Source organism: Cyprinus carpio, chromosome A1 (genome assembly GCF_018340385.1).
Source record: "Cyprinus carpio isolate SPL01 chromosome A1, ASM1834038v1, whole genome shotgun sequence".
NCBI lineage: Eukaryota > Metazoa > Chordata > Actinopteri > Cypriniformes > Cyprinidae > Cyprinus > Cyprinus carpio.
This window is the reverse complement of record NC_056572.1, coordinates 37,007,485-37,034,245: the sequence shown is the minus strand read 5'-3', so window position 1 is coordinate 37,034,245 and position 26,761 is coordinate 37,007,485. Positions and strand designations below refer to the sequence as shown.

Sequence of the window (26,761 nt, the reverse complement as noted above, 5' to 3'; positions counted from 1 at the left end):
TGTTGCAATTATAACATACATGAAACAACCCCCACAAAGCAGGAGACATAGAAGGGACAATACAAGACAAAACACCCCCCAACAAACAGATCTATCGCCAAGACATATATTGCTGTTGCGCCGAAGAGCCATGTGAAAAGCTTATATTAATATCTATGTGAGCCTGAGCGCACTGTTTAATGTTTAATTAACAAAATGGATACATGTTGAAATCCGATAGATAGACCCCAGCATCCACCTGAGCAAATATCATAATTATTTTCTCCACTTCATCAGTCCTAGCGACAGAGTAACAGCTGGTTAATTAATGATTGTGGAATGATGGGACGGACAAAGTTAGCCGATGCATGCCATTCTATTCTCTCGTGCAGATCAAAGTTTTCAGTGTTACAGTGCACAAAAAAACCCTGGGTGGATTTACTAATTCGTTCCCTCGATGTCCTAAAACGTGTACACGATTACCATTTCATTCCCTCGATTTGCTAAATCGTGCGCACAATTTACTAATTTGTTCTCTTGATTTATAAATCGTGTACACGATTTAGCAAATCGAGGGAACGAATTAGTAAATTGTGCGGACAATTTATAAATTGAGGGAATAAAATAGTAAATCGTGCACATGATTTTGCCTACTTTTTTCCTGCCTGCCATGTGCGGGCCTCTGTATGATCTTCAGCAACAAATGACTGCTATAAGCGCGTGCTTCTGATGCTGCGTGCGGCTAAAATCAACCAAACACTCATCACAATGAAAATATCGACCTTAGAAATAACAAACGTGAACACTGGGATAATTGCCGATGTATATGGCGAACCCCCGTTGAAATACATACACAAGAATGCATATTTCATTTAACCGGTTTCATGTCCGTTACTATCGGCGTGTCATCAGAGCGATTAGATATGCTCTAAACTGCGTTTTGCTCCAGCTGTATAACACAGATGCTAAATGCTGCTGCTAATATGCTTATTATTCACTCATGCATACAATGCAAACTGCTAACATGACACTTAGTTTAAACTTGATTATGGTTGCTCATTTTTGAATTCAGTTAGCAGATCACACAATACACACAGCGATATGGACCAGAAGAGCATTATCTTAGATGTTGAATTCGCTATTCTGAAGCAAGCTGCAAGTGCTATGGCAAGCACTAGTCATATATTTGAATGTTGAGCAGCCAGACACATTGGCTACCAATACAGGAGATAACCAATCAGCTGTGCCATGTGATAATTATGTCATAAGGCCAGATTAAGTTAGACCTATAGGACAGCACCATCTAGAGTTTCATCCCAGAACTCTATATTTATGTTGTATATGAAGTCATTTGTCCATAAACCGATAAAATGAGCCACTGCCTGCATTTCACATAAATAATCCAATAATGCACAAATAACATCAGTGATGAGCATAATATAACATATAACTTGGGTCACTGCTCACTGTGCAACACACAAAACAATAGACAATGAATGAATTCAATTCAGTGGATTCAATTTACAATACATCTACAAAATCTGAAGAACGTTTTATGTCCAATGAGTGACTGTTTACATCTGTTCCACAAAGTCAAGCAGATGAGGACATGATTCCTCAATTAAGCCGGTTTTTCCAAAATGTCTTCTTAAAATCTTTAAATCTGGGATTTCTTTATCCAAAATTTCTTCTTAAAATCATTTTTTTTTTGTCCTGTCACTGATGCATTTTTCACTGATGCATCAGCTGCTCTGAGACGCAGTCAGTAAAATCATCATACGGTTGGATCATCTGGTCAATCTACCGTTGAGTAGATCGTTGAAACATCTGGTTTATCTGCTGTTGAGTAGATCATTGAATCGTCAGGTTTATCTGCTGTTGAGTAGATTGTTGAATCTTCAGGTTTATCTGCTGATGAGTAGATTGTTGAATCGTCTGGTTTATCTGCTGTAGAGTAGATCATTGAATCGTCAGGTTTATCTGCTGTAGAGTAGATCGTTGGATCATCAGGTTTATCTGCTGTAGAGTAGATCGTTGGATCATCAGGTTTATCTGCTGTAGAGTAGATCGTTGGATCATCAGGTTTATCTGCTGTAGAGTAGATCGTTGGATCATCAGGTTTATCTGCTGTAGAGTAGATCGTTGGATCATCTAGTCTATCTGCTGTTGTGTACACCGTTGTGATGTCTTTGTTCTTGTGCTGCCACTTGTTGATTTCCTCATATTTGTGGTCATTAAAGTCCTGCAAAAGAACTCATGTTATCTTCCAAATACTTGTGTTTTAGGCAGCTCATAAATATAGATCACCATCATCACTCACCTCTGCAGTTTTTTCATTCAAAGGAAGAAGCACAACGGAGACTGTCAAAACATGAGGAGAATTAATGTTACATTCAAACGCAAACGTTAGAAAGTGACATTTAGTTTCTGATGACATGTGTGTGTGTGTGTGTGTGTGTGTGTGAGTGTGTACTCAGTCATATTTTTTGTGATTTTTGTTCCTGAAATGAGATAAACCTGATAAAACGCCCTGTTTTTGGACACCTCAATGTCCTCATTTGTAAAAATGATACATAAAAATAACAACACACTCTTATGACTGTGCATAACTATTTTTTGTTTAAATCTAATTCATATTTATCCATTTCTCAATGCATTCTTCTTATTCTCTGCTGTTGGTTATAATTAGTTTTAAGTGTTTTTTTTTTTTTTTTTTTCTAAAAGTCGCTTGTCGCAAAGTCAAATTGTACAAATTCATTTCAAATCGCCACCTTGTAAAATAGGCCTAGTTTCCTTATGAAAAATAAAGTTAATATAATAGTTAAGTTATTAAATTATTTATTTTTAAACTGTAAAAACAGAACGTTTTCTGTCAGTATTTAATATTTTATTTATAACTAGCTGTATAAAAAGCAATCAAAGTCTATGGAAAATCCCTTTTAAGAGAGCTACTGCACGTGTGTGTGTGTGTGTGTGTGTGTGTGTGTGTGTGTGTTTAGATTCTAAATCTGACCTTGTTGTGAAAGTCCAGATTGAGTAACTCTTGGTGATTTCCTGCTTCTCTTCATACACAGCAGCATCAGCGCCATTAGGAAGATGACCAGCATGATGACTACCCCAACAGAGATGTAGATGACAGAGCCTGTGTGCAAGACATCACCTGTTACACACTAGGGCTGCATGATTAATCGAACATGATTAATCGCGATCATCATGCACATTTTGACAGTAAAGCCAGTTCTGTGGTTAGCAGTAAATCTCCATCACCTGCTTTCAGGTAAAGCAGCATTTACTACACAGAGCCTTCATAATCGTATGATTATGAAATCGAGGAAATCGTTTGCGATAGCTGGGTTTCCATCACCCTGCTTTTATGTGCAATTTGAAGTATCGCATCAGAATCGAGAGATTTCTGTATAAATGCCTCCCAAAACTGTTAAAACGACTGCGTTCCCAAACAGCAGCATCCACCTCCGAAACCAATAACCACATTCATTGTGTTTTGTCTGCTCGTTCTGAGGTGCAAGTAATTTTTTTATATATGAAAATGATTATATTCAGTAGCTTCTCCTATTTTTCTTAGTGATGTATAGTGCCAGTTTATCAGGAAGTGACGATTTTGTTCTCTTTGACTCGTTGGATGGAAATGGTGCTTGTTTGCAAATGTTTTGTGCGATATTCCAATTTTGCCTACAAGTTCAATTCGCAACTTTGGATGGAAACCCGGCTAATGACAGCTGTTTGCATATCTTCTTAGTGCATATCTTCTTAGGCTGTATATGGTAGCCTATGTATCTTGGTATTTTGTATTTGGATTAAACAAATAAAGTGAATGTAAGCATGTAGGCATATATTATGTGAAAAAAGGGTTAAAATCACATCACATTGTAACACTGCAATCAAAAAAATAAAAATTAAAAATTAAGGCAGAAGTTAAAGTTACTAAACTAAAAATGACAATAATAAAAATCACAGACTAATTGAGTAAAAATGCTATTTTGATTAACCCATTACACTTTACAGTTAGTGCTATCATACAAACACACCTACTTGTTGGTTTAAAATTCTACAAATGTCACATTTAATGTCCAACTACAAATATTTCAGCTTTTCAGAGTTATTGCGCTCCTATTTCATTGAGCTCTGTCTGTTTCTTGCGACGATCGTTCTAAATGAAGTCTGTGGAGTTTAGCAGAGAATCGCTAAAGCAGAAACTCATGCACTTCTGACAGCAAAATGGAAATATTTCCATTGGTTTTTTAACATTTACAAGATGGAGAATATACCTGTGAAATGTAAGTTATGCATAAAGGAAAACAGCACATCTCAAACACATTAAACAGCGTGTCTCTGTCAGCTTCACACGCAGCCTTTCTATCAGAGCATCTTTGAACTGAAACTATAGGCTACTATGAGAGAAATAAAACGCAGAAATTATTTAAATGAAAAAAAAAATGAATAAATAAAAATAAATGCTATGATTGGTTGAACTCTTCATCTTTTTCTGTTGCTTGCATTCAGGGGCGTTGGACTGGGGGTAAAATCAGTACTGATTACCAGGGCCCCAAAGGAAGCAAGGGCACTTGAAAAGTCTGGAATATATTTTATTTTACCTGAATATTTTCATTGGGGGGTCATGGTGGCCCATCAGGACTGCCTATGCATAGGGCCCGGGATCTTGTGCAACACCCCTGCTTGCATTGAATACTGCACGTGGACGGGGCATCACTAGATTTTTGCTAGTTTAGAGTGACAAATCGTACCAGCGTACTTTGAGGTCAAAATGCGCAGGTGGGCAGGTCTGATAACGTTTTTACTCCAAACTCACTTCATAAAGTCAGTCGAGTGTTTGAAATAAATTCTTCTGTGAGATGATGTGGCTTCTTAAAAAGAATAATTAAAGCTGACATATCATGAAAATCTGACTTTTCCAGATTTAAAGTGCATCTTCCAACCAAGGAAAAGTGAAATAGGTTAACCCATTAACTTTGTTTTAATAAGCCTTTTTCTGCAAGCGTCTGAGAAAACGAGCGCGTATGATTTTGCTCCCTTGGTGACGTGGCAAAGGGATCTCCTTATAATATTACCGCCCCTTAATCTGTAAATTTATACCCACAGTGTCGTCATTTTGATTTCACAAGTGACAGCGGTGTACCAGCTCTAATGACACGGAGAAAAACTGAGCAAAACACACTAACTGTTCTGTCTTTGGCTGCAGATGAGCACTGAACACTGTTTAGAGTCCCAGCCTCAGAGGAGACAACAGAGCAGTGCATTCATTAATTTATTTACAGTATATTGCTGCTGCCACACAGATCTAAAACCTTCACAGACATAACCGACTGCTTATCTAATTCATGTGTGTTTTTATCCTAAACTTGTGTGTGAATGGGAACTTAGTTTAGTACTCACAAGATGTGACAGCACCTTTCTGTCTGTGTGCTTCAGATGTGTGCTCTCAGAAAACCCTATATCAGAAGCTTAAACTCATATGGTTTAAAATGCATGATTTCAGCGCGATAAACATGATAATAAGAACCAAAACAGATGTTTTTAGCAGGTCTGAGCTGTAATAATCCAGCTCTATTCTGGAAAAAGTGGCGAGGAGCAGCAGCTCATTTGTATTTAAAGACAAAGGCTGAAAAACTGCATGTTTCTGCTTCCACTCAAAATAGGCATTTTCAAAATGATATAATAAATGATCTGTGGAGTATTTTGAGCTGAAACTTTACAGACACATTCCAGGGACACCATTAATTATATTACACTGAAAGATACGCATGACAATTGCAGATTCGGCCTAATCATGATTTATTGCCTTTGCAATTTAATTTTGATTAATTGTGCAGCCCTATTACACACATTTAATGTCCTTTAAACTTATATAGATGCATCTCATTCAAATTCAAGAAATAAGCATGCAGAGCGACAGACAGATTAACTGACCTGATGAGGAGTTGTGCCGATCTGGGATTGTTTCGTTTCTTTCTGTGATTGTTTCTTTTCTTTCTGTGATTGTGATGTTGCTGGACTGTGGATATGGTTCTGTTTTGCTGAAATTTGACGGTGTTGCTGTAAAAGGACTGGTGGTCGAAACCTCAGTGGTCTTATTATCTATAAGGTGACAGGAAAGATCAAAATATCAGTTATTCTGAGAGACAGATCATACATTTAATTTAAAAATGCACAGTATCATCCATTTAATCTGTTATTAGTACTGTCTTGTGTTGTGTTAATAGAATCCCTTGACTTTGGTAACATCACTGTGATGCAGAGATATGAGGGGCCGTACAAGCCATAATTCATTCTGGCCCTCTCACACACTTACATTCTCCATTCACATACATACACTGTAAATGATTTCTGTTGTTTACACAGTATTATAACGTTGATCTCAACAGTTTCTTGCTGTATAAGCTGTGTACAGTGTGTTACTGTAGATTTGGTTGTTTTCACAGTATTATATTGTATTCTTAACAGCTGAGTACTGTGTACACAGTTGACAGTATGTTACTGTAGAATTTCAATGCATTCTGGGAAATGATCAGTGACCGTAAATCAAAATACAGCAGCGCAAACTGACCCCGAAAAACACCACACAGAATTTTGCAGGTAAAACTTCTATTCCTACATAAAAATAATTCAGGGCTGGGTTCTATGCATTGACACTCTTAATATCTGTCAGTGGGGGGTGCAAGAGAATGCATTTGAAAGAGTTTTTCCTGTAATGTCGGAAACATCTCGTCTTCTCTGCGACCTGGAAACGTGCTTCATCTGGTGAGTAGTAAATATTAATATTTTCATGCATACAGACATTCTAGCTAACTCTATCTAATAGATTTAATGTTAGTTTAGAAGAGCTGACCGCGATTTCGATATTCAAGGTTTATACTCAACATTTTACTAGTGTAAGCTGTGTACAGTACTCTTTCAATGTAGTCTATGACATGTTACTGTAAATTTATATACAGTAATACGAAATGACCGCGAAAAACAACCACAAAACTAACATTTTGTGAAGAACTCCTTCAGTTCTCTGAGCGCCTTCGCCTCGTGACGCTGTCTGTAAAGTTCGCCGTAAATATCTTGTAAGTGAAAAATCTTTATTTTTTTATGCAAACCAAAATGTCAGTAATGTCAGAAGAACTGCGTTGATGTTTTATAACAGGTAAAGTAGTGAACATCGGTCCTGAGAGCCGCAGCCCTGCAGAGTTTTGCTTCAGCCCTAATCAAACACACCTGAACAAGCTCATCAAGGTCTGAAGGGTTACTAGAACTTTTGATTAAATCCGATGGCTCAGTGAGGGCTCTATAGACAGCAATGCCATTGAACTTCTCAAGATCCATAAAGTTATTAAAAACATATTTAAAACAGTTCATGTGAGTTCAGTGGTTCAATCTCAATATTATAGAGTGACGAGAAAACTTTTTGTGCGCCTAAAAAACAAAATAACGATTTCAAAACACTGCTTCAAATCTTTTGTTTCGAATCCGTGATTTGAATCGCGTGTCAAAATGCCAAACTGCTGAAATCACGTGACTGTGGCACTCCGAATCACTGATTCGAAACAAAAGATTCAAGTTCAATGACATTGCTGTCTATAGAGGCCTCACTGAGCCATCAGATTTAATCAAAAATATCTTAATTTGTGTTCCGAATATGAACGAAGGTCTTACGGGTGTAGAACGACATGAGGGTGAGTAATAAACTACATTATTTAAATTTTTGGTGAACTAACCCTTTAACACCAGTCGGGAGGGGTGTTATTAGGTTCATGAGACTCCGTCTTGAAAAAAAACAATAAAAATCAGACGACTAGGCTCCAACAAATTTCACTTCATTCATACACTTTTGTTACCAATTAATTTCCATTAGTAACACCAATGGGCTTTTGCATAAATGAATGTTTAGAGCTTATCCCTTATTGTGACATGACTTATTAGAGATGATGCTACATATTGTGATCACAAATCTTTTTATTTTTTTGTATTTACAGGTTTCTTGTCAGGATAAATCCTGAAAATTCGAAATGCAATTTTGAGTTCCAGGTGAGCAGAAAGAGCGGGAGGATTGTTAGGAAAACCACAGCCTTAAAACCACAAGTTTCATCTTTCATTAGGGAGTTTGCACAATATGACTGGCTGAATCAATAAGGTAAGAGTACCGTAATAATAGGGTGTGATTTGGAGCCAATATCTGTAGTAATCTCAGAATTATTTGTTTCTGAATTTGTATTTAAAAAAATCTTAAAAATGGTGGAAAAGGCCAGAAATAACCAAACATTTGTGAAAAAAAATGAGAAGTCTGTTTTATAATGTAATTCTGGTCCCTTCACAGTTTTCATCTAACAAATATGCTTTGTATAACTCACAGAATTTATATATATATATATATATATATATATATATATATATATATTTTTTTTTATTATTGTTGTATTTTTTTTTTAAAGTAGTAAAATACCTGATTTCTGAAAGACACACCGAAACAGCAGTGCGGTTATTTGATTTCCAGGTGTGCTGTGCTCATTTCATTCATGGAGTTTACACTCATTTGTGTTTCATAGGGCTGATTGAAACGGCCAAAAATTATCTTGATAAAATGTTTCATATCAGTCATATCATATCAGTTTATAAATTCATTAAATGTCTTTTCTGAGGTAAGTTTAAAATTGCTTGAAATTATTGCTTTCTGTTTTGGCAACCAGATACATCACAATGTGAATAACTTTTAAAAGAATAGTTCACTTTCAAATGAAAATAGACACAGTCGGAGATATATTAATTAATATCCTGACAAATCCAAATTTTATAATGGCAGTGAGTGATACCAACAAGTATGAAGCTGATGAAACTGCTTGTATCCACATCCATCCATCATAAACGTACTCCACACGGCTCCTGTGGGGTTAATAAAGGCCTTCTGAAGCGATGCAAAAATCCATATTTAAACAAGTTATGAAGTAAAATATGTAGCTTTTGCCAGACGGCCTTACGAATTCAAGTTATGAAAAAAATAGAACTGGCATCAGTTAGTTACACTTTTTCCATGAGTTAAATAGGGAAGGTGTAGGACATAGCGTAAGCTTTTTGAACTGCAAGAGTTTTACACTCACTTTGTAAGTTGAAGGCGATTTGGCGGAAGCTAGATATTTCACTTCATAGCTTGTTAAATATGGATATTTTTTTACACGCATCACTTCACATAAGAAGGCCTTTATTAACCCCGCGGAGCCGTGTGGAGAAGGTTCATGATGGATGAATGTGGATGGAGACACTTTCTTCAGCTTCATACTCGTTGGTCCCGTTCACTGCCGTTATAAAGCTCGGATGCATCAGGATATTTATTAATATACCTCTGACTGTGTTCATCAGAAAGAAGAAAGTCATATACACCTAGGATGGCTTGAGGGTGAGTAAAGCTTGGGGTAATTTTCATGTGAAAGTGAACTAATCCTTTAAGGGCCACACTAACAATAAATGCATTGAAAATAATGCATTATATTTGCTTTTATGAAGCAAATCAAGGAGTGAATTGCCAGAAACAGGTATCTGTTGAGCATGATTCAAATTAAAAAGAAAATAGCAGAAATGTTATATTTAGTTAATTTTTCAGTCAATTTCAGTGGCTGCGGGGCACTATGCACAAGCTTTTGCCCATCATTTAAAGGTGTTGATAATGTGATTTTTTTTGATGATTAGTTGTATGTTTGCTTATCATTTCTTGCAGGATTATCAGAAGACTACCAGCCCTCCTCACCTGGCCTTCATCCTCACCTTCTTTCTGTGTTCAGCTTCTTTCTTTGTTCTACTGTGTTGTGTAAGTTTGTATTTTACATATTAATTTTTGCATGAATTGTTCACTGATTTTAATTACTAATTATAAATTAATTAGTTGTGTTTAAAAACAGATTTTTGTTGCATTATGTCACAGTTATTTAAATTTTTAATTATAAATAGTTCTTTAGTCTTGTTTTTAAAACATTTTAATGTTGTATTATATGCTATTATTATTATTATTATTATTACTAATGTATTGTTTTGTGATTTTTAATTAAATTATTAGTTAGTCTTGTTTTTTAAAACATATTTTATTGTTGTATTATATACTATTGTTACTAATGTATTGTTCTGTGATTTTAATGATTAATCATAAATTGTTAGTCTTTTAATTAGTTAGATTTTTGTCATTATTTTTTTACTTATGTATTGTTTAAACTGTTTTTGTGCAATTAAAGCTTCAGTGTTATTTTTCCTGTTTCCCATCAGCAGCTGAAATAGCACTTTTACAGGTTTTCTACAAATTCTAAACATTATACAGTAGCACTATAAAAAATTAAAATAACATTTCATAACTGTATAATACTATACAGTATTATTAAAAATCAACAGTATAACACTGTACTTTGAAATGGTAAAAAAATACAGTAAAATGCTGTATTCAATATTACAGTAAGCTAAACACTACTGTAGTTAGTATTACAGTAATTTTATTGTTGAATGAAATACAGCAAATACTGGATAATTGTTGCCAGTAAGTTACTTTTAATTTGACAATTTTTTTTTTACAGTGTACATTAGTACTCGCACACACATACATTCTCCTTTCACTTACATGCATTTCTACTCTCTCACACACATACAATTCTCTTTACACATACATACATTTTTTTTTGCTTTCACACACATGCATTCTCCTTTTACATACATATATTTCTACCTCTTTTTTTTTTTTTTGGTATCCATTACTTCCTGTTTAAGCAGGAAGTCACTCTCAGACCAGGAAATACATGTGCAAGACTTTCTCAGCTCTTCCTCACAATTTTACAGTTGTGCTATTCAAAGTCATCCTGTTTTGTTTTCAAGTACATATTTTTACAAGTTTTTAACTTTCACATATCATTATGTAACCTACAGATCTGTGTACAAGTGTTAAGACACTGATTTTGATCGTATTGACAGGGCTTAACGCTAAGGAAGTTTTCTACTGGTCCGGTTCGGCCAGTGGTTTAAATCCCAGGCAAAATTTTCACAGGCCTTGCCACAATCAATCAATCAATCAATCAATCAATCAATCAATCAATTAATCAATTAATCAATTAATCAATAAATAAGACTTATTGTTTTCATTGTTGACTGTTACATTGTATTGTAATAAATAATAACCATTTTGCACAAATAGGTACAATAGTTCAAAGATAAAACTGAAATGAAGCATGCTTTTTCAGGTCTTTCAGGTAGGTCTAACTCTATTCCAGTTAAGGATGCACTGATCAGGATTTTTTTGTGAACGATTCCAATTTCTGATTTTATTTATTTGTTTTACAATAAAATGAGCCGATTCTCATACTTGTTGCCAATTTATTTAGTTCTTATTACTTTTATTATTATTATTACATTTATTAAATGTTGATTTTGCTCTGTTACTGGCCAAACTAGCCTTGAACAAATGAACAAACAACCAAAAATATATGCAACATGAAGCAACTGCACAAAACAAAAACATCAGACGGGCTGAATGAATATTTTATTATTACTTTTTATTATTATTAGTTTTATTACCTTAATTATATGTATGTCTGCACTATGTTTGTACTTTCTGTACTGGAAGCTCCTGACACCAAGACGAATTCCTTCTGCGTGTAAACACACGGCAATAAAAGCTCTTTCTGATTCTGATGAAAATGCAAATTCAGTCTCTGACAGCAGGTGGCGCTTGAGGACACTCGCGTTTCCTGAGTTACTGCTGCACGCAGCGCTGCGCTAATTAACACTCCTTTAATGTGTATTTAACGATGGTAAGAGGAAACAGAAAATGGCATCGAAACTTTTTGGAAGACAGTCAGTTCTCCTCAGAAATACATCCATATTCACCCCACCCTAATTCCATAATTATGGTTTTCTTTCAGTATTTCAGTGAGTTTGTTCTGTCTGGTACAGTATTTTCTCTGCTTGCGCGACTATTCTCTCCTCTTTGTGTCCGTCTTCAGTGCATCTGTCTTAAAGATAATATATCATGATGTTCACGACGTTTGTGTTAGCAAATTGCATCCTGTCAGGAATAACCTGGCCGCGCTGTTTTTAACCTGGTAGTTTTTGATTACTGTCAGTTATGCTGGCATTTCCAGATATTGAAAAAAGACGAAAAAAAAAAAAAAACAATCTAAAAATAAATAAACCACAAAGAGTCCAAATATTGAGTTATGGAAACAATATAAAGATATCGCTGTCCCTAACTTGCAAAGTCCCACTTTATTCACTTCCTAAATTAAGTGTGAGAATTAATTTTTAAATGAGTAATAAATTTTAGTGAAAAAAAAATTAAATAAATCATAGACGCTTATAATACGTGTATCTGGCGACATGACTGAGGCTGAGCCCGCGTCCTCAATCACTCACTCAAGGGACGAGGCCATATAACTTTTTCACGATGATAATATTTATTTATTTTTTAAAAACCAGATAGCTTGCTGAAATACGTCTGCGGCCGCCTCATCTACCTCAGCCATGCTGATCAAGACCTGTCCCGGTGACCCTGATCGCGCCTAACCTGCCTTCCGTTTCTACTATACTCCTTCCGTTTCTACTATACTCTCTCACACACATACATACAGTACATTCTTTTCTTACATACATATTTTCTTCAGACATACATACATTCTATGTATATGTGTATGTGAAAGGAGAATAAGTGTGTGAGAGTGCAAGAATAAATTATGGCTTGTATGGCCCCTCATACACAGACACACTAGGGGCTTATTGCTGTATTTTATACTCAACACATTCATATCTGAGCAAACAACTTTAAGATTTAATGACTAATTGATCACTCTAATTTTCACAACAGCTAATAAGATGAATCACTTACCCAGTCTAACCAGCACCAGAATCTCTGAATAGACATCAGTTCCAGTGCTCTCCACTCCACACCAGTACTGTCCCTCATCCTCTGTTCTCAGATCAGTGATGGTGATGGTGAAAACTCTGGCCGTCTTGTTGTCAGTCAGAGAGAATCTCTCGTCTTCAGCTGGAGATCCTGATTTAACCATGATATTTTCGTTTACAATGTTACACTCGTCTTTACAAAAATACTTTGAATTTGATTCATATCCAGATTTATAGGTGCATCTGATGTCAACTCTCTCTCCTCTGTATCCCATGACTCTAACTGGAGCACCAACAACAACTGAAAACAGAAATATCATTATACAGAGCTGTTATGTGTGAGTAAGAGATATTATCAGACCAGACAAATATAATAATATAAAATCATCATGCAATAACAGTCAAATCAAGAGAACATGTCAAATTCTGTACAAAATCCCTCAGAGTCTCAAACTCACCTGTACAGATGCTGGAAAAGACGAGCAGAACGACACACATTCTGAACATTTTACATGAGTTTGCTTAAATATAAGACAAAAACTCTGTGTCTGCGAGTGTTATGGTCTTTTTCTTCCGTATTGAGTGAAAAAGTATGCTGCGTCTGCAACTATATTTAACATTTCCTTCCCCTTTCCATATCTCTGACCACATCAGCTCTACAGGAAATCTTCAGAGAGCACATTATTGACTGACAAACAGCACACGATCTGCTTATATTACTAATCTAACAGATTCATAACAAATAAGTGTGTGTTTGATGAAAATCAAGATTTTAAATCATCATTTTTATATATTTTGCAGGTGATTTCAGTCAAACAGTCATTTTGGGTGGAGATTTAACATCAGAGTGACAGGAGCGTGTTGAAGCTCAGTACAGTGTTTCACGTCACTTGTAGAGAGTGCAGTGCAGCACAGATCGCTCTACTGCAGTCAGAGCAGGGTTGCCAAGTCCCCAGTTTTTACACAGAACTCGGCTACTTTTAAACTGTTTTTTTTTCATAATACATAAATTCTATCTGACAGAAATTATGCTATTGAAATATTTAACCCATTTAATATTTCACCTGTGATAAAACTGTGCTAAATGATAAGACAGGTGAAGGGTATATTTGTGAGAAAGGGGAAAGTCGTAGGAAGCTCCTTTATGAAATCAGGTCATTTTTATGATTACCACTACCCTATAAAGTAGTTTTTTAGTTATAAATTATGTTTAATGCATAGCTGTGACTGAAAAATGTCTATTTTAGGGATGAAAGTTACACGTTTTGTGTCAGATCTGGCAACCCTGACTCACGTCACATCAGCTAGAGGAGTGGAACTAAGCTAAACATGCTAAAGAGAACAGTAATATACCTTTTTATTGGATTCATTTAACTATAGATGATGTGTAATATTACAAAGAAAACTGAAGTTCACATAATTCTTTCTTTTTTGCATTTATTTAACTTTTCATGTTATTAACATTAGTTTACCCTATTAATTTTATACATAATACAATTTAGTTACACTCCGTTATGGACAGAAATGTGTCAAAAAAGTTTTCAAAAAAGATCAGTTCTGTCCTGCTGTCTGTTGTTGCTTCAGGCAACTTCATAAATATGTGTTTCAGAAAATAGATTCATTACAATATGTAGCTTGTACCAATTGTATTGTATTTTTCCCACTTGTAACACCAGTGGAAGAATCTTTGGAATAACAGTCTTTTTTTTATTTATGTTTGATGACTGAATATATCGGGCCATCGTTTGTCTTGATGTTTTGTGGATGTGTCACTGTTGTGTAGATCAGTTCTGTTCTGTTGTCTGTTGTTGGTTCAGGAAACTTAATATTCGCATAATAATCACAGTCTGTATCCGTCACCTGATTGGTCGAGTGGGTGTGACGGGGATTTGAATCTGGCTGCTGATTGGTTACTGTGGCATAAACAACAGGGACTTGTGAGCGGGTTTTGAGATGTGATGCAGGCGTCTGATTGGCTGAAGATGCTGCAACGATGACATCAGAGGGTCCAGGGTCACTGTTTGCAATATTATACATGTGGGCACTCTGTAAAACAACATAGACATCAAAAACGTACTCATTTATATAGATAATACTGATTGTTCATCAATGAACAATCATTTCTGAAGCTCTACAGGTAAAGATTTGATCACCCACCTCTGTGTTGTGCGGCACATTTTGCTGAAATAAAGCTGAATGGAGCATGAAAAGAGAGAAAAGACAAAGTCAAATCAAGTCAAATACTAAAAATTTACTTTATAATCACACATAAACTGTTACCTGTCCCAGATTTTCTTTTCCTCTTTTTCAGGATGAGGAATGTTCCAGAACACAGAACCAGAACCAGCAGAACCGAACCCAGACCACCAGCAACAGGAACCAGATCTGTATTGTGTAATATTGGAAGTACATCGTTATATTGTGTAACCGAAGTGAAACCTCAACGGTAAACCTCAATCCTCAGAGGAAAGCGCTTCTGTCTACAGCTGATGTGAAAGCAGGTTAACCGCATGAAATCTGACGTGTGCTTCACTTTAACCATGTTCATCATGAGCCACAAGAGTTCAGATGTGTCTCCACAAGTGTTCAAACCAATCACTGTCCTCCAAAATATCTTAATTCTATTTCATGAGCGTCAGAGGCAACAACAACAACAACAACAAAAAAGTAAATAAATAATAATAAAAATGTCACTAGAGTAGATGCCATTCCCTTTATTCTGGTGCCTTCTAATTAAACAATTGCTTTTAAAGCCTAAAACAGATGCAACATACCTGGCAAGGTTTCCCAAAAATTAACACAGCAACAAAAGTCTAGTAAGTTGTTTTGAAAAACATCAGCGTTATAACAACATAGTGTAACTGCTGTAACAAAGACTACATAATGCCTTTAAAAGCAACAGGTGAACAAATGATGAACATTCAGTTAAATAGCCGCTTGTTTAGTAACAGAATGTGAGCACAGCACACAGACAGACCCACCTTCAGAGATGCTACGATGCTTTGTTTACCTTGCAGCAGACGCGAGCAGTGAACACACGGAATGGAGTTTAATTTATATGGACTCTGAATGAGCCAAGCGGAATGGATTTGAGAAAGCAGCAGTGTGGATGGAGTTTAATTTATTAGTGCATTTATCAAGTGGAATGGATTTGACTGAGGGCACGCTGGAAAGTTCACAAACATATGCGCTGAATTAGAGATGGTAAAAGTAAGAGTGTCCAATATTATTGGTCTTAAAGAGGAAGTGAAGCAGTCAGTAAAGTTTACATTATTTAGTAAACTGATTTCCAGTTTAGATAAAAAAGATATAACACACACGATTAATGTAACTGTTTTAAAGATTAAAGGATGTTTTGTTAAGATGAAATTAAAAGGTCTGTTAAACCCATAATAAGTGCAATAAGCAGTGCTACGGGTGGAAGAAGTCGTGAACCCGCTGGTTTGGGGTGAAGATGGGTCGGAAACAATGCTTGTTTCCATGGAGACACGTCAAGACGGCCATTCTGACATAATTTTGTGTGCGTTTGCTCAAGAAGACAAGAAAGAAATTGGTACTTGCATATGCTGTCCGAGCTGCAGCTTTTTGCGTGTGTTCATGCACACATAACCGGTCCATCACAGTGTGTGAGTACTGCACTGAAATCTCTTTAGTACTGTCTTGAGCTTGAATGGCTTAAAACACTTTAATATTTAAGCTGGCAAGGATGGGAAGAATGATAAACTTGAGGACATAAGCATATTGTATTCGCAGGTGAACATAAGTTATCTTTCATACCATTACTGGTGAACGAGACAGTTTAATGCAAATATGTCTGAAAAGTCTGCCATATCAATAAAGAAGCCACATGAATGATATTATATGAAGCTTTTTTTGTTTGTTTGTTTACATCACGTTGCATCTCACTTAAGAAAACAATGTTTGGCAAACCATGATCAAAACATCATGATTTAAACAGCTTGGTGTTTGATATTCATGCAGTTATGGTGAAAAGCAAGCACATTTGTGTGTTCATAAAGTAAAGAAATGCTTTTATTTCTTCACTGGCCAATAGAGCGAAACCAACCCTGTGATGTCACTCACTGTGGAATTGCGCGATGAAGGTGGCCTTTCTCTAAAAGCAATAAAAAACATTTTTTTTCCTTTAAAACAGTTACATTAATCATGTTTGTTTTTTTTTTTTTATTATTAAATACTGTTAATTAGTCTGACTGCTTCAGTTCTCCTTTAAAAAGTGGGAGGGTCTTGTTCCACATACAATGGTTCTCTATGTAATCATTCAGGGCACTGGTGCATCATGGGTAGTGTAGTCTGTGTGCTTACTGATGTTTGGTTGACTGAGCTGAACTGTAGTATTTCCTGTTCTTGTTGTTTCACTCTCTTTTTGATGAGTCAACAACAGAGAAATACATGAAGCATGAAATGTGAGCATTCTGCTTATGCGGTAAGAACATGAACACATATAAATGAAGCACTACATGTACACACACAAACCGCTCTTATAATTTTATGAATATGAATATTTTCACTTTATATTTTCTATTGAAGACATTTTTTTTTTTTTTTAATCCAAAGCAACTTATAGCAGCACATTATAACAAAGAAGCAAATATATTGGGACTGATCATCCAGTCTTCAACACAGTCTTCAAATATTAGACATTTCAGACATTAACAAACCAAACTCACAGCAATCATCAAGAAATAAGAGTCATATAGAGTGACAGACAGATGAACTGACCTGTTGATTTGTTCTGATCTGTGACTGTGATGCTGGTGGATTGTGGATTTGTTTCTGTTGTGCTGAAATATGATGGTTCTGCTAATAAAAAGACTGATAGTTAAATCCTCAGTGGTCTTATTAACTGATGAATGACAGGAAAGATCAAGAAAGTAATTTATTCAGATGAATTCACACTGATTTTCATTTAAAATACATATAATCTTACATGTAATCTCTGATGTAATGATGTATTTTATACAAAACACAGTAAAGTCTAAACACACAAGCAACTCAACAGTACAATATGAGTCAACTTACAACATTTAATGACTCACTCACATTTTCTATTACCATCTAATACAATTAATCACTTACCCTGTTTAACCAGCAACACAATCTCTGAATAGACATCAGATAAACTCCTCTTCACTCCACACCAGTACTGTCCTGCATCCTCTTGTCTCAGATCAGTGATGGTGACGGTGAAAACTCTGGCCGTCCTGTCGTCACTCAGAGAGAATCTCTGGTCTTCAGCTGGAGATCCTGATTTAACCATGATGACTTTATTTCCAATGTTACACGCGCCTTTACACAAATACTTTGAATTTGATTCATATCCAGATTCATATGTGCATCTGATGTCAGCTCTCCCTCCTGTGTGTCCTGTGACTTTAACTGGAGCACCAACAACAACTGAAAACAGAAATATCATTATACAGAGCTGTTATGTGTGAGTAATATTATCAGAACAAAACAATAATTTACAAGTATCATCCATTTGAGGCTGAAGGTCATGTAATAACGGAGTAAAAACAGGGGAACATGTCAAACTCTGCACAAAAGACCTCAGTTTTAAACTCACCTGTACAGATGCTGGAAAAGACGAGCAGAACGACACACATTCTGAACATTTCACTTAAATATGAGTCCAAATTCTGTGTGAGAACCGTTACAGTCTTTCTCTTCCGCTCCGAGAGAAAAAAAGTACAGCACTATAATTTCCTTCCCCTTTCTTTCTCTATAACCTCATTCAGCTCTACATGACATGTTCACAGTGACACTGGTTTGTGTAAATATTCAGTTCCTGTGAAAAACTGTTCCATTGAGGGTGCAAAAAAATCTAAATACTGAGAAAATCATCTTTAAAGTTGTCCAAACAAATTCTTAGCAATGCATATTACTAATCAAAAATTAAGTTTTGATATATTTTCGGTAGGAAATTTAGATTTACTTAATATCCTAATGATTTTTGGCATAAAAAAGAAAAATTTGATAATTTTGACCCATACAATGTATTTTTTGCTATTGTTACAAATATACCCCCAGACTGCTTTTTGTGCTTCAGGGTCACATTTGGGTTTAATTGTATGTAATAGTTGTATGGTCCAGAAACTGCTGTTCAAACTGAATTTAAAGTGATATTACAGCGTCTTGATCAAGTCTTGATTAATATTTGACGTCAAATTGATATCAAGGTGCCCGCCGGAGGTGTACTGATTACAAAGAATACTTCACACCGTTTTTTATTTTAGTAACTTTTATTGTTAGTTTACAATATACAGTTTACAAAATACTGCTGGAAACTCAAAATATTGTGTGTCAAAATATTGATTCATTAAAAATATGCAGCTTATAGCAGTTTTGTTTCTTCACGTCTTGTAACATCAGTGCAAATGTCTGTGGAAGAAGTGTTGACAGTCTTTTTTATTTATTTTTGATCACTGAATATTTTGGGTCAATGTTTGTCTTGATGTTTTGTGGATGTGTCACTGTTGTGTAGATCAGTTCTGTTCTGTTGTCTCTTGTTGGTTCAGGAAACTTAATATTGGCGTAATAATCCCAGTCTGTATCCGTCATCTGATTGGTCGAGTGAGTGTGGTGGAGATTTGAATCTGGCTGCTGATTGGTTACTGTGGCATAAACAGTACAGACATGTGGGCGGGTGAAGAGATGTGATGCAGGCGTCTGATTGGATGAAGATGCTGTGGTGACGTCAGGACTGTTTGGAATCTCCTCATACATACAGACAGTCTAAACAAAAAAACAACATACACAAGAATATTACTCATCTGATGGTATTCACTGCTCATCAATAAACAATAATGTAACGTATTTCTGAAGCTCTACAGGTAAAGATTTGATCACCCACCTCCGTGTTGTGCAGCACATTTTGCTGAATGAAGCTGAATGGAGCATGAAAAGAGAGAAAAGACAAAGTCAAATCAAGTCAAATTCTAAAAAAATGACTTTATAATCACACATAAACTGGTTACCTGTCCCAGATTTTCCCAAAGCAAATTATAGAGCACATTATAACAAAGAGCAAAGATAGTGGGAACTGAAGCTTCAGTCTTCGACACAGATGTAGATTTCAAACATGAGACATTTCAGGACATTAACAAACAAAACTCGACAGCAATCATCAAGAAAATAAGAGTATAATAGAGTGACCGGACAGATCGACTGACGCTATGTTGATTTGTTCTGGATTATGAGGACTGTGATTGCTGTGTGGATTGTGGATATTGTTCGTGTTTTGCTGAAAATATGATGGTTTGCTGATAATAAAAAGACTGATAGTTAAATCCGCAGTGGCTCTTTCAACATGCTGAATGACAGGAAAGATCAAGAAAGTAATTTATTTCAGATGAATTCACACTGATTTTGCATTTACAATACATATAAGCTTACATTGTAGATCTACGATGTAATGATGTATTTATACAAAACACAGTAAAGTCTAAAACACCACAAGCCACCGCAACAGTCCACTATGAGTCAACTTACAACATTTAATGACTCACTCAGCATTTTCTATTACCAATCTAATACAGAATCACACTCTATAGTGCGCGGGTTGTTTAACCAGCAAACACAATCTCTGAATAGCACATCAGATAAAAATCCTCTTTCACTCCACACCATTAACTGTTCACTGACATCCTCTTTTGGTCTCAGTATAAAGTGTGGTGACGAGTGAAAACTCTGGCCGTCCTGTCCGTCACTCAGAGAGAATCTCTGGTCTTCAGCTGGGAGATCCTGACTTTAACCATGATGACTTTATTTCCAATGTTACACGTGTCCCCTTTAACAACCAAATACTTTGAAGTTTGATTCATATCCAGATTCTATGTGCATTACTGAGTCAGCTCTCCCTCCTGTGCTGTCCCGGTGACTTTAACTGGAGCACAACACACAACTGAAAACAGAAGAGGGTATCATTATACAGAGCTGTTATGTGGGTGTGAGTAATATTATAACAATAAGCCAAACAAATAATTTACAATGGTATCATCCCTTTGGAGGCTGAAGGTCAATGTAATATACGAAGTAAAACCAACAAGGGAACATGTCCCAACTCTGCACAAAATTAGCCTCAGTTTTTAAAACTCACGCTGTACAGATGCTGGAAAAGACGAGCAGGCGCTACACACATTCTGAACTCTTTTACTTAAATATGAGTCCAAATCGGTGTGATGACAACCGTTACAGTCGTTCTCTTGCCGCTTCCGAGAGAAAAAAAGTACAGCACTATCATTTCCTTTCCCCTTTCTTTCTGCTATAACCTCATTCAGCTCGACATGGACAGTGTCACAGTGACACTGGTTTGTGTAACTATGCGGGTGCTGTGAAAAAACTGTTCCAGTGATGGTGCAAAAAAAGCTAAATACTGAGCAAATCTCTTTAAAAATTGGTCCAAACAAATTCTTAGGCAATGCATATTACTACTCAAAATTAAGTTTTGAGATATTTCGGTAGAAAATATATTTAACTTAATATCCTAAATGATTTTGGCATAAAAAGAAAATTTGATAATTTTGACCCATACAATGTATTTTCTGCTATTGTTACTAAATCTACCCCAGACTGCTTTTGTGCTTCACCGGTCACTACTTGGGGTTTAATTGTATGTAATAGTTGTTTATGGTCCCAGAACTGCTGGTTCAAACTGAATTTAAAGTGATATGTACGCGTTCTTGGATCAAGTCTTGATTACTATTTGACGTTCAAAATTGATATCCAAGGTGCAGTCCGCCGTAGGGTGTACTGATTACAAAGAATACTTCACACCGTTTTTTTATTTTAGTAACTTTTATTGTTAGTTTACAATATACAGTTAACCAAAAAATACTGCTGGAAAATCAGAATATTGTGTGTCCAAAATAATTGATTCATTAACAATATGCAAGCTGATAGCAGTTTTGTTTCTTCACGTCTTGTAAACCTCAGTGCAAATTTCTGTGGAAGAAGTGATGACAGTCTTTTTTATTTATTTTTGATCACTGAATATTGTGGGTCAATGTGTGTCTTGATGTTTTGTGGATTGTTGGTCACTGTTTCGTGGTAGATCAGTTCTGTTACTGTTTGTCTCTTGGTGGTTTCAGGAAACTTCAATATTGGAGGGATATAATCCCAGTCTGTATCCGTCATCATGATTGGTCGACGTGAGTGTGGTTGGAGATTTTGAATCTGGCTTGCTGAGTTGGTACTGTGGCATAAACAGTACAGACATGTGGGCGGCGTTGAAGAGATGTGATGCAGGCGTCTGATTGGAGGGAAGATGCTGTGTGACGGTCAGGACTGTTTGGAATCTACGCATACATTACAGACAGTCATAAAAACAACATGACACAAGGAATATTTACTCATCTCATTGTATTCAACTGGCTCATCAATACATAATGATGAACAGTATTATCTGAATCTCTACAGGTAAAGATTTGATCATCACACGCTCCGTGTTGTGCTTATCACCCTTTTGCTGAAATGAATCTGAATGGAGCATGAAAGAGAGAGAAAAGACAAAGTCAATCGAAGTCAAATTCCTAAAAATGACTTTATAATCACAAGGACATAAACTGTTACCTGGTCCCAGATTGTGCTGTTCCTCTTTTTCAGGAGAGGAAGTGTTTCCAGAAACACAAAACCAGAACCAGCCAGAAACCGAACCCAGACCTCCCAGCGACAGTAAAACCATATCTGTATTGTGTCATATTGGCAACTGTATCAGTATATTGTGTAACCCAAGTGAAACCCTCAAACGGTAAACCCTCAATCCTCAGAGGTAAAGCGCTTCTGTCTACAGCTGATGTGAAAGCAGGTTAACTGCATGAAATCTGATGTGTGGCTTCACGTTAAACCAATGTTCATCATGAGCAACAAGAGTTTTCAGATTGTGCTACTCCACACGTGTTCAAACCAGTCTCTGTCCTCCAAAATATATAACATAATCAAATGGGGACAGTTGCATTGGTGGGTCATTGTAGTTTGTGTGGCTTACTATGGTCTGGCTGACTGAGAGTCTCTGCTGTGTTTTCCTGTCATGTTCTGGTCCTTCACGTCTGTTTGATGAGTCTCTGACAGACGAGCCGAGAGATAGAAGAGAAAAAAGTGAACGTGCGTGCTCACAATTAAAAATGAACTGATGCTCTTTGAATAAAAAGTGGTTCTGTCAGATGCATGAATGCAAACATTAAGACATCATGGAAAACCCATGTAAAAAAAACAAAGTAATGCTGTGCTCATGTTTGAAATTATATTCAATTATGAATGATTTTACTCTAGGCCATTTCGATCATGCAGTCTCATAAACTGTAGAAACCAAGAAACGGCTTTCAAGAACAACAATAAATTACATTTTTGTAAACATTCATTATTTGACATTTTAGAACCCACACCTGCCAGTTCTTGGTTTATTGTGTACAGATTGTTGAGGGTGTTAATGAAAACTGTCCTAAGGTGTCAGGTTTGTGCAGTTTTTGAGACATGAACTGTTTCGTCCAGACACGTTTGAAGACTCTATTAATTAAAGTAATTGCACCACTTATCATGAATGCTGCATTAAAAATTTGGTTCAGGAAGCTCAGTGAGAATCAGGCTAATCTATTAATGCTTTGAATGAATTTATGACTTAAATTGTGTATGTAAACCACAGTGACTTCACATATAGCAGTAGAGTTTTACAATAAAGCATAGTGTGTAGAAGCGTGTGTGAGGGTGAAGTCAGGGATGGGTTTTGGGTTCGAGAACCTGTGCCGGTGTGGTCCAGTGCTGTGTTGTTTGTATACGGACGAAGGGTGCTGGTTGAGAATTCTGGACCGGTCTTGTTTTCTGTGGAGCTGAGGAAATCAAGCTCACATTGTTTAAATCAAACTAATACATTAATACACACAAACTATTAACTACAGTATTGAAAACTAAAAACACAGTGGATGAAAGAACAGACTGTTGTTCAGTACTGAATTATTAATCACCTGCTGATCACATTCCAGCTGGATTTGTTTATACTCTCTCTCCACCATCCAGCTCTACAGCCGTACGGTCCAGCATCTGCCAAACTCAGACTTTCTGATGGTCCACGTAAATGTTTCTCATCTGATGATCATAAACGCATGAGGAATCTGCCATCTGAGGACTTTCTTCCATAAGTATGTTAGTATGATATTACTATCTCTGTAAATTCCTTGTAAGAAGTATTGTTAGGAGTTTTTCATTATCCTTTAGCATAAGGACACTTAATGTCCCTTGTCCTCCCTTGCTGTTACCTGTCACTGTAATTGTACCACACCACTGAACTGCTCATGCACCACCACACACACACACACACACACACACACACACACCACAACACACACACTACACACACACACACACATCACACACACACACACCACACACAAACACACACACACATCAGCACAGCTGCCGTTTACTCACATACACTGATTGTAAACAATAAGCCCATATTTCTAGACCAATAAACCCTTTGTATTATCTTTGAGCACGTAACCCCATCAGCAGAAAACACAGGGAACTGTCCGTAGGAAGCTTCATTTCTTTCATGGGTTTAGTTCAGAAAATCAGTGTGATACTCTCAGTCAGTTCCTCAAAAGACTTTCTTAAACTCAGAGATCTCCAGTAATGCGGCTAATGCTGCTCTTTTCTAATGGTGAAGGAGTAAAAACACTAAGTTGTTGCCTCACCCTCATGTGATTAGAGTCAACACTAGCGCGAACGGACTGTGTGTCTGTTTCCATGTGATGGTAGAGGTGTTTCTTTGTGACAGAATGACCAGGAATTAAACCGTGAAACTCACAAAACCACAGCCTGTTTCCTGTCTGTGTTTGCTGTTTCTGCATCTAATACAGTCAAGTGCTTTTTTCTGTGGCCCTTTTGCTCTTTCCAGCTACAACCCCCATATAGGAAATAAACAAGCAATATAAACTATAAATACGCTTTTTATTTTGCAAGTTTATTTTTAAATGATATATAGATATAATAGTATAATATATATTGTAATTTTTTTTTCAGTTACCACAAAATGGCCTAAAAAAGAATTGCGTAAAATGTTTAAATATATATAAGAAAACCTTGTGAACATAACACGTTTTAATTAAACACTTTCAGCAAGAGAACACAAGATAAGACAGTAAAATAAACAAAAATAATAAAAATATTATTAAAACATGGAACATTAAAAATCATTATAAATCTATTCTTATTCTTCTAGGTAGGCCATCCACATTTTATATTAGCCTAAATGTATGTTACGTGAAATGATTTTTCGTTGCCCTAGAAATACATATAGAAATATATTTTGGTATACGAAGGTTTACACCACATATATATTTTTTTATTTCATAAAATATAATTTAGCTTCGACTGTTTTATATTGGGTCAATTTACATTATGTTTTTATTTTCAAAACGTTAACTACTTTCTATCCTTTCAAAGAAAATATTTTCTTTCGCATAATAACAGGAAATACCTGATACCTATCAAAATGTTTTTCTAACATCACACGAATACTGTTCAGCTCATATTCTCAATAAAAAAAAAAAAAAAACAAAAAAGTATTGAGGGCGAATGAAAAATGTTTGCTGGTTATTTTCTGTGGTAGCTTGGCAACTACGGCAAAGAATGTAAATAAGTCCAGAGCCATTGGTTGAACATTAAGTCACACTTTCTGCATCACATCAGCCCTAGAGAGACAGAGGTGCATTGTGGGAAGGGTGTAGTGTGTGTTTTAGCTGAACCAATCTTCCTGTGGCTGTGGTTGAACTTCCCTGTTTGGTAAGTTACTGGATGCAGGACATCTGATGTTTAAAAATAAATGGACAAAAAACCTTCTAGTTAATAATTTTCATAAAGCCAACTATTAGTATTAGGCCTCTCAATGACCAGCTGCTTTAGGAAGCCTCCATTAAATGTATGCTTGCAAGGATTTATCAGAATATCCAGCTACTCTTGAACGAGTCTCAGTGGAGAAAGATGCTCTTTTAGCAGCAGCATCGGTGCAGTTCCAGCATCTACCAGCAGAGAGTGAACAGGATCAACTAACGCAGACACACCTTGATCCAAACATTCTGACACGAAAATGCTACAGACAGCACATATTAAACACACATACAACAACAAAATAAATTAATTATAAAAATGCACAAGACAATCCAGATTTGGACAACGTGGACAAACATATGTGCTGAATTAGAGATGGTACAGTAAGTTGGTGTCCAATATATATTGTGTCTTAAGGAGGAAGTGAAGCAGTCAGTAAAATTTACATTATTTAGGTAACTGATTTTCCACTTAAATAAAAAAGTTATGTTATGTACAAAATGTTTATAATGTTAACCATTTTATAGAATAAAGGAGTGTTTTGTTAAGATGAAAAATTAAAAAGGTCTGTTAAACCCATAAATAAGTGCAATAAGCAGGTGCTCTACGAGGTGGAAAGAATCGTGACGCCCCTGGTTTGGGGTGAAGATGGGTCGGAACACAATGCTTGGATTATACCACAGAGACACGTCACAAGGACGGCCAATTCTGACATAATTTTGTTGTGTCGTTTGCATCACGAAGACAAGAAAAACAAAGGGAAATTTGGTAACTGCTCATGTATGCTGGTCCGAGCTGCAAGGCTTTTTAGGCTCGTGTGTTCATGCACAATATATACTGGTTCCAATCACAGGCTTCATAGTACTGCACTTGAGAATCTCTTTAGTACTGTCATCGCGCTTGAATGGCTTAAAAACACACTTATATTTAAGCTGGCAAGGATGGGAAGAATGAATAAACTTGAGGACGAGTAAGCAATATTGGTATTTTGCAGGTGAACATAAGTATCTCACCATACTAATACGGGGTGAACGAGAACAGTTTAATGCAAATATGG

The 26,761-nt window shown here is 36.1% G+C and overlaps 1 protein-coding gene and 1 long non-coding RNA gene across 2 annotated transcripts; both read right to left on the bottom strand.

Moving 5' to 3' along the window:
- Positions 1-1,620: 1,620 nt before the first annotated feature.
- LOC109105033 (CMRF35-like molecule 3) lies at positions 1,621-18,562 on the bottom strand. The gene is made up of 6 exons (XM_042765032.1): positions 18,449-18,562; positions 17,962-18,279; positions 5,926-6,093; positions 2,993-3,121; positions 2,300-2,340; positions 1,621-2,221 (listed from the first exon to the last, which is right to left on the bottom strand). Exons 1-6 carry the CDS (start codon positions 18,495-18,497, stop codon positions 1,775-1,777), a joined length of 1,152 nt encoding a protein of 383 aa, XP_042620966.1. The 5' UTR covers positions 18,498-18,562; the 3' UTR covers positions 1,621-1,774.
- On the bottom strand, positions 12,848-14,206 carry LOC122146442. Its single transcript, XR_006160997.1, has 2 exons — positions 13,323-14,206; positions 12,848-13,165 (listed from the first exon to the last, which is right to left on the bottom strand). It is a non-coding gene; the product is annotated as an uncharacterized LOC122146442 (long non-coding RNA).
- Positions 18,563-26,761: the final 8,199 nt, after the last annotated feature.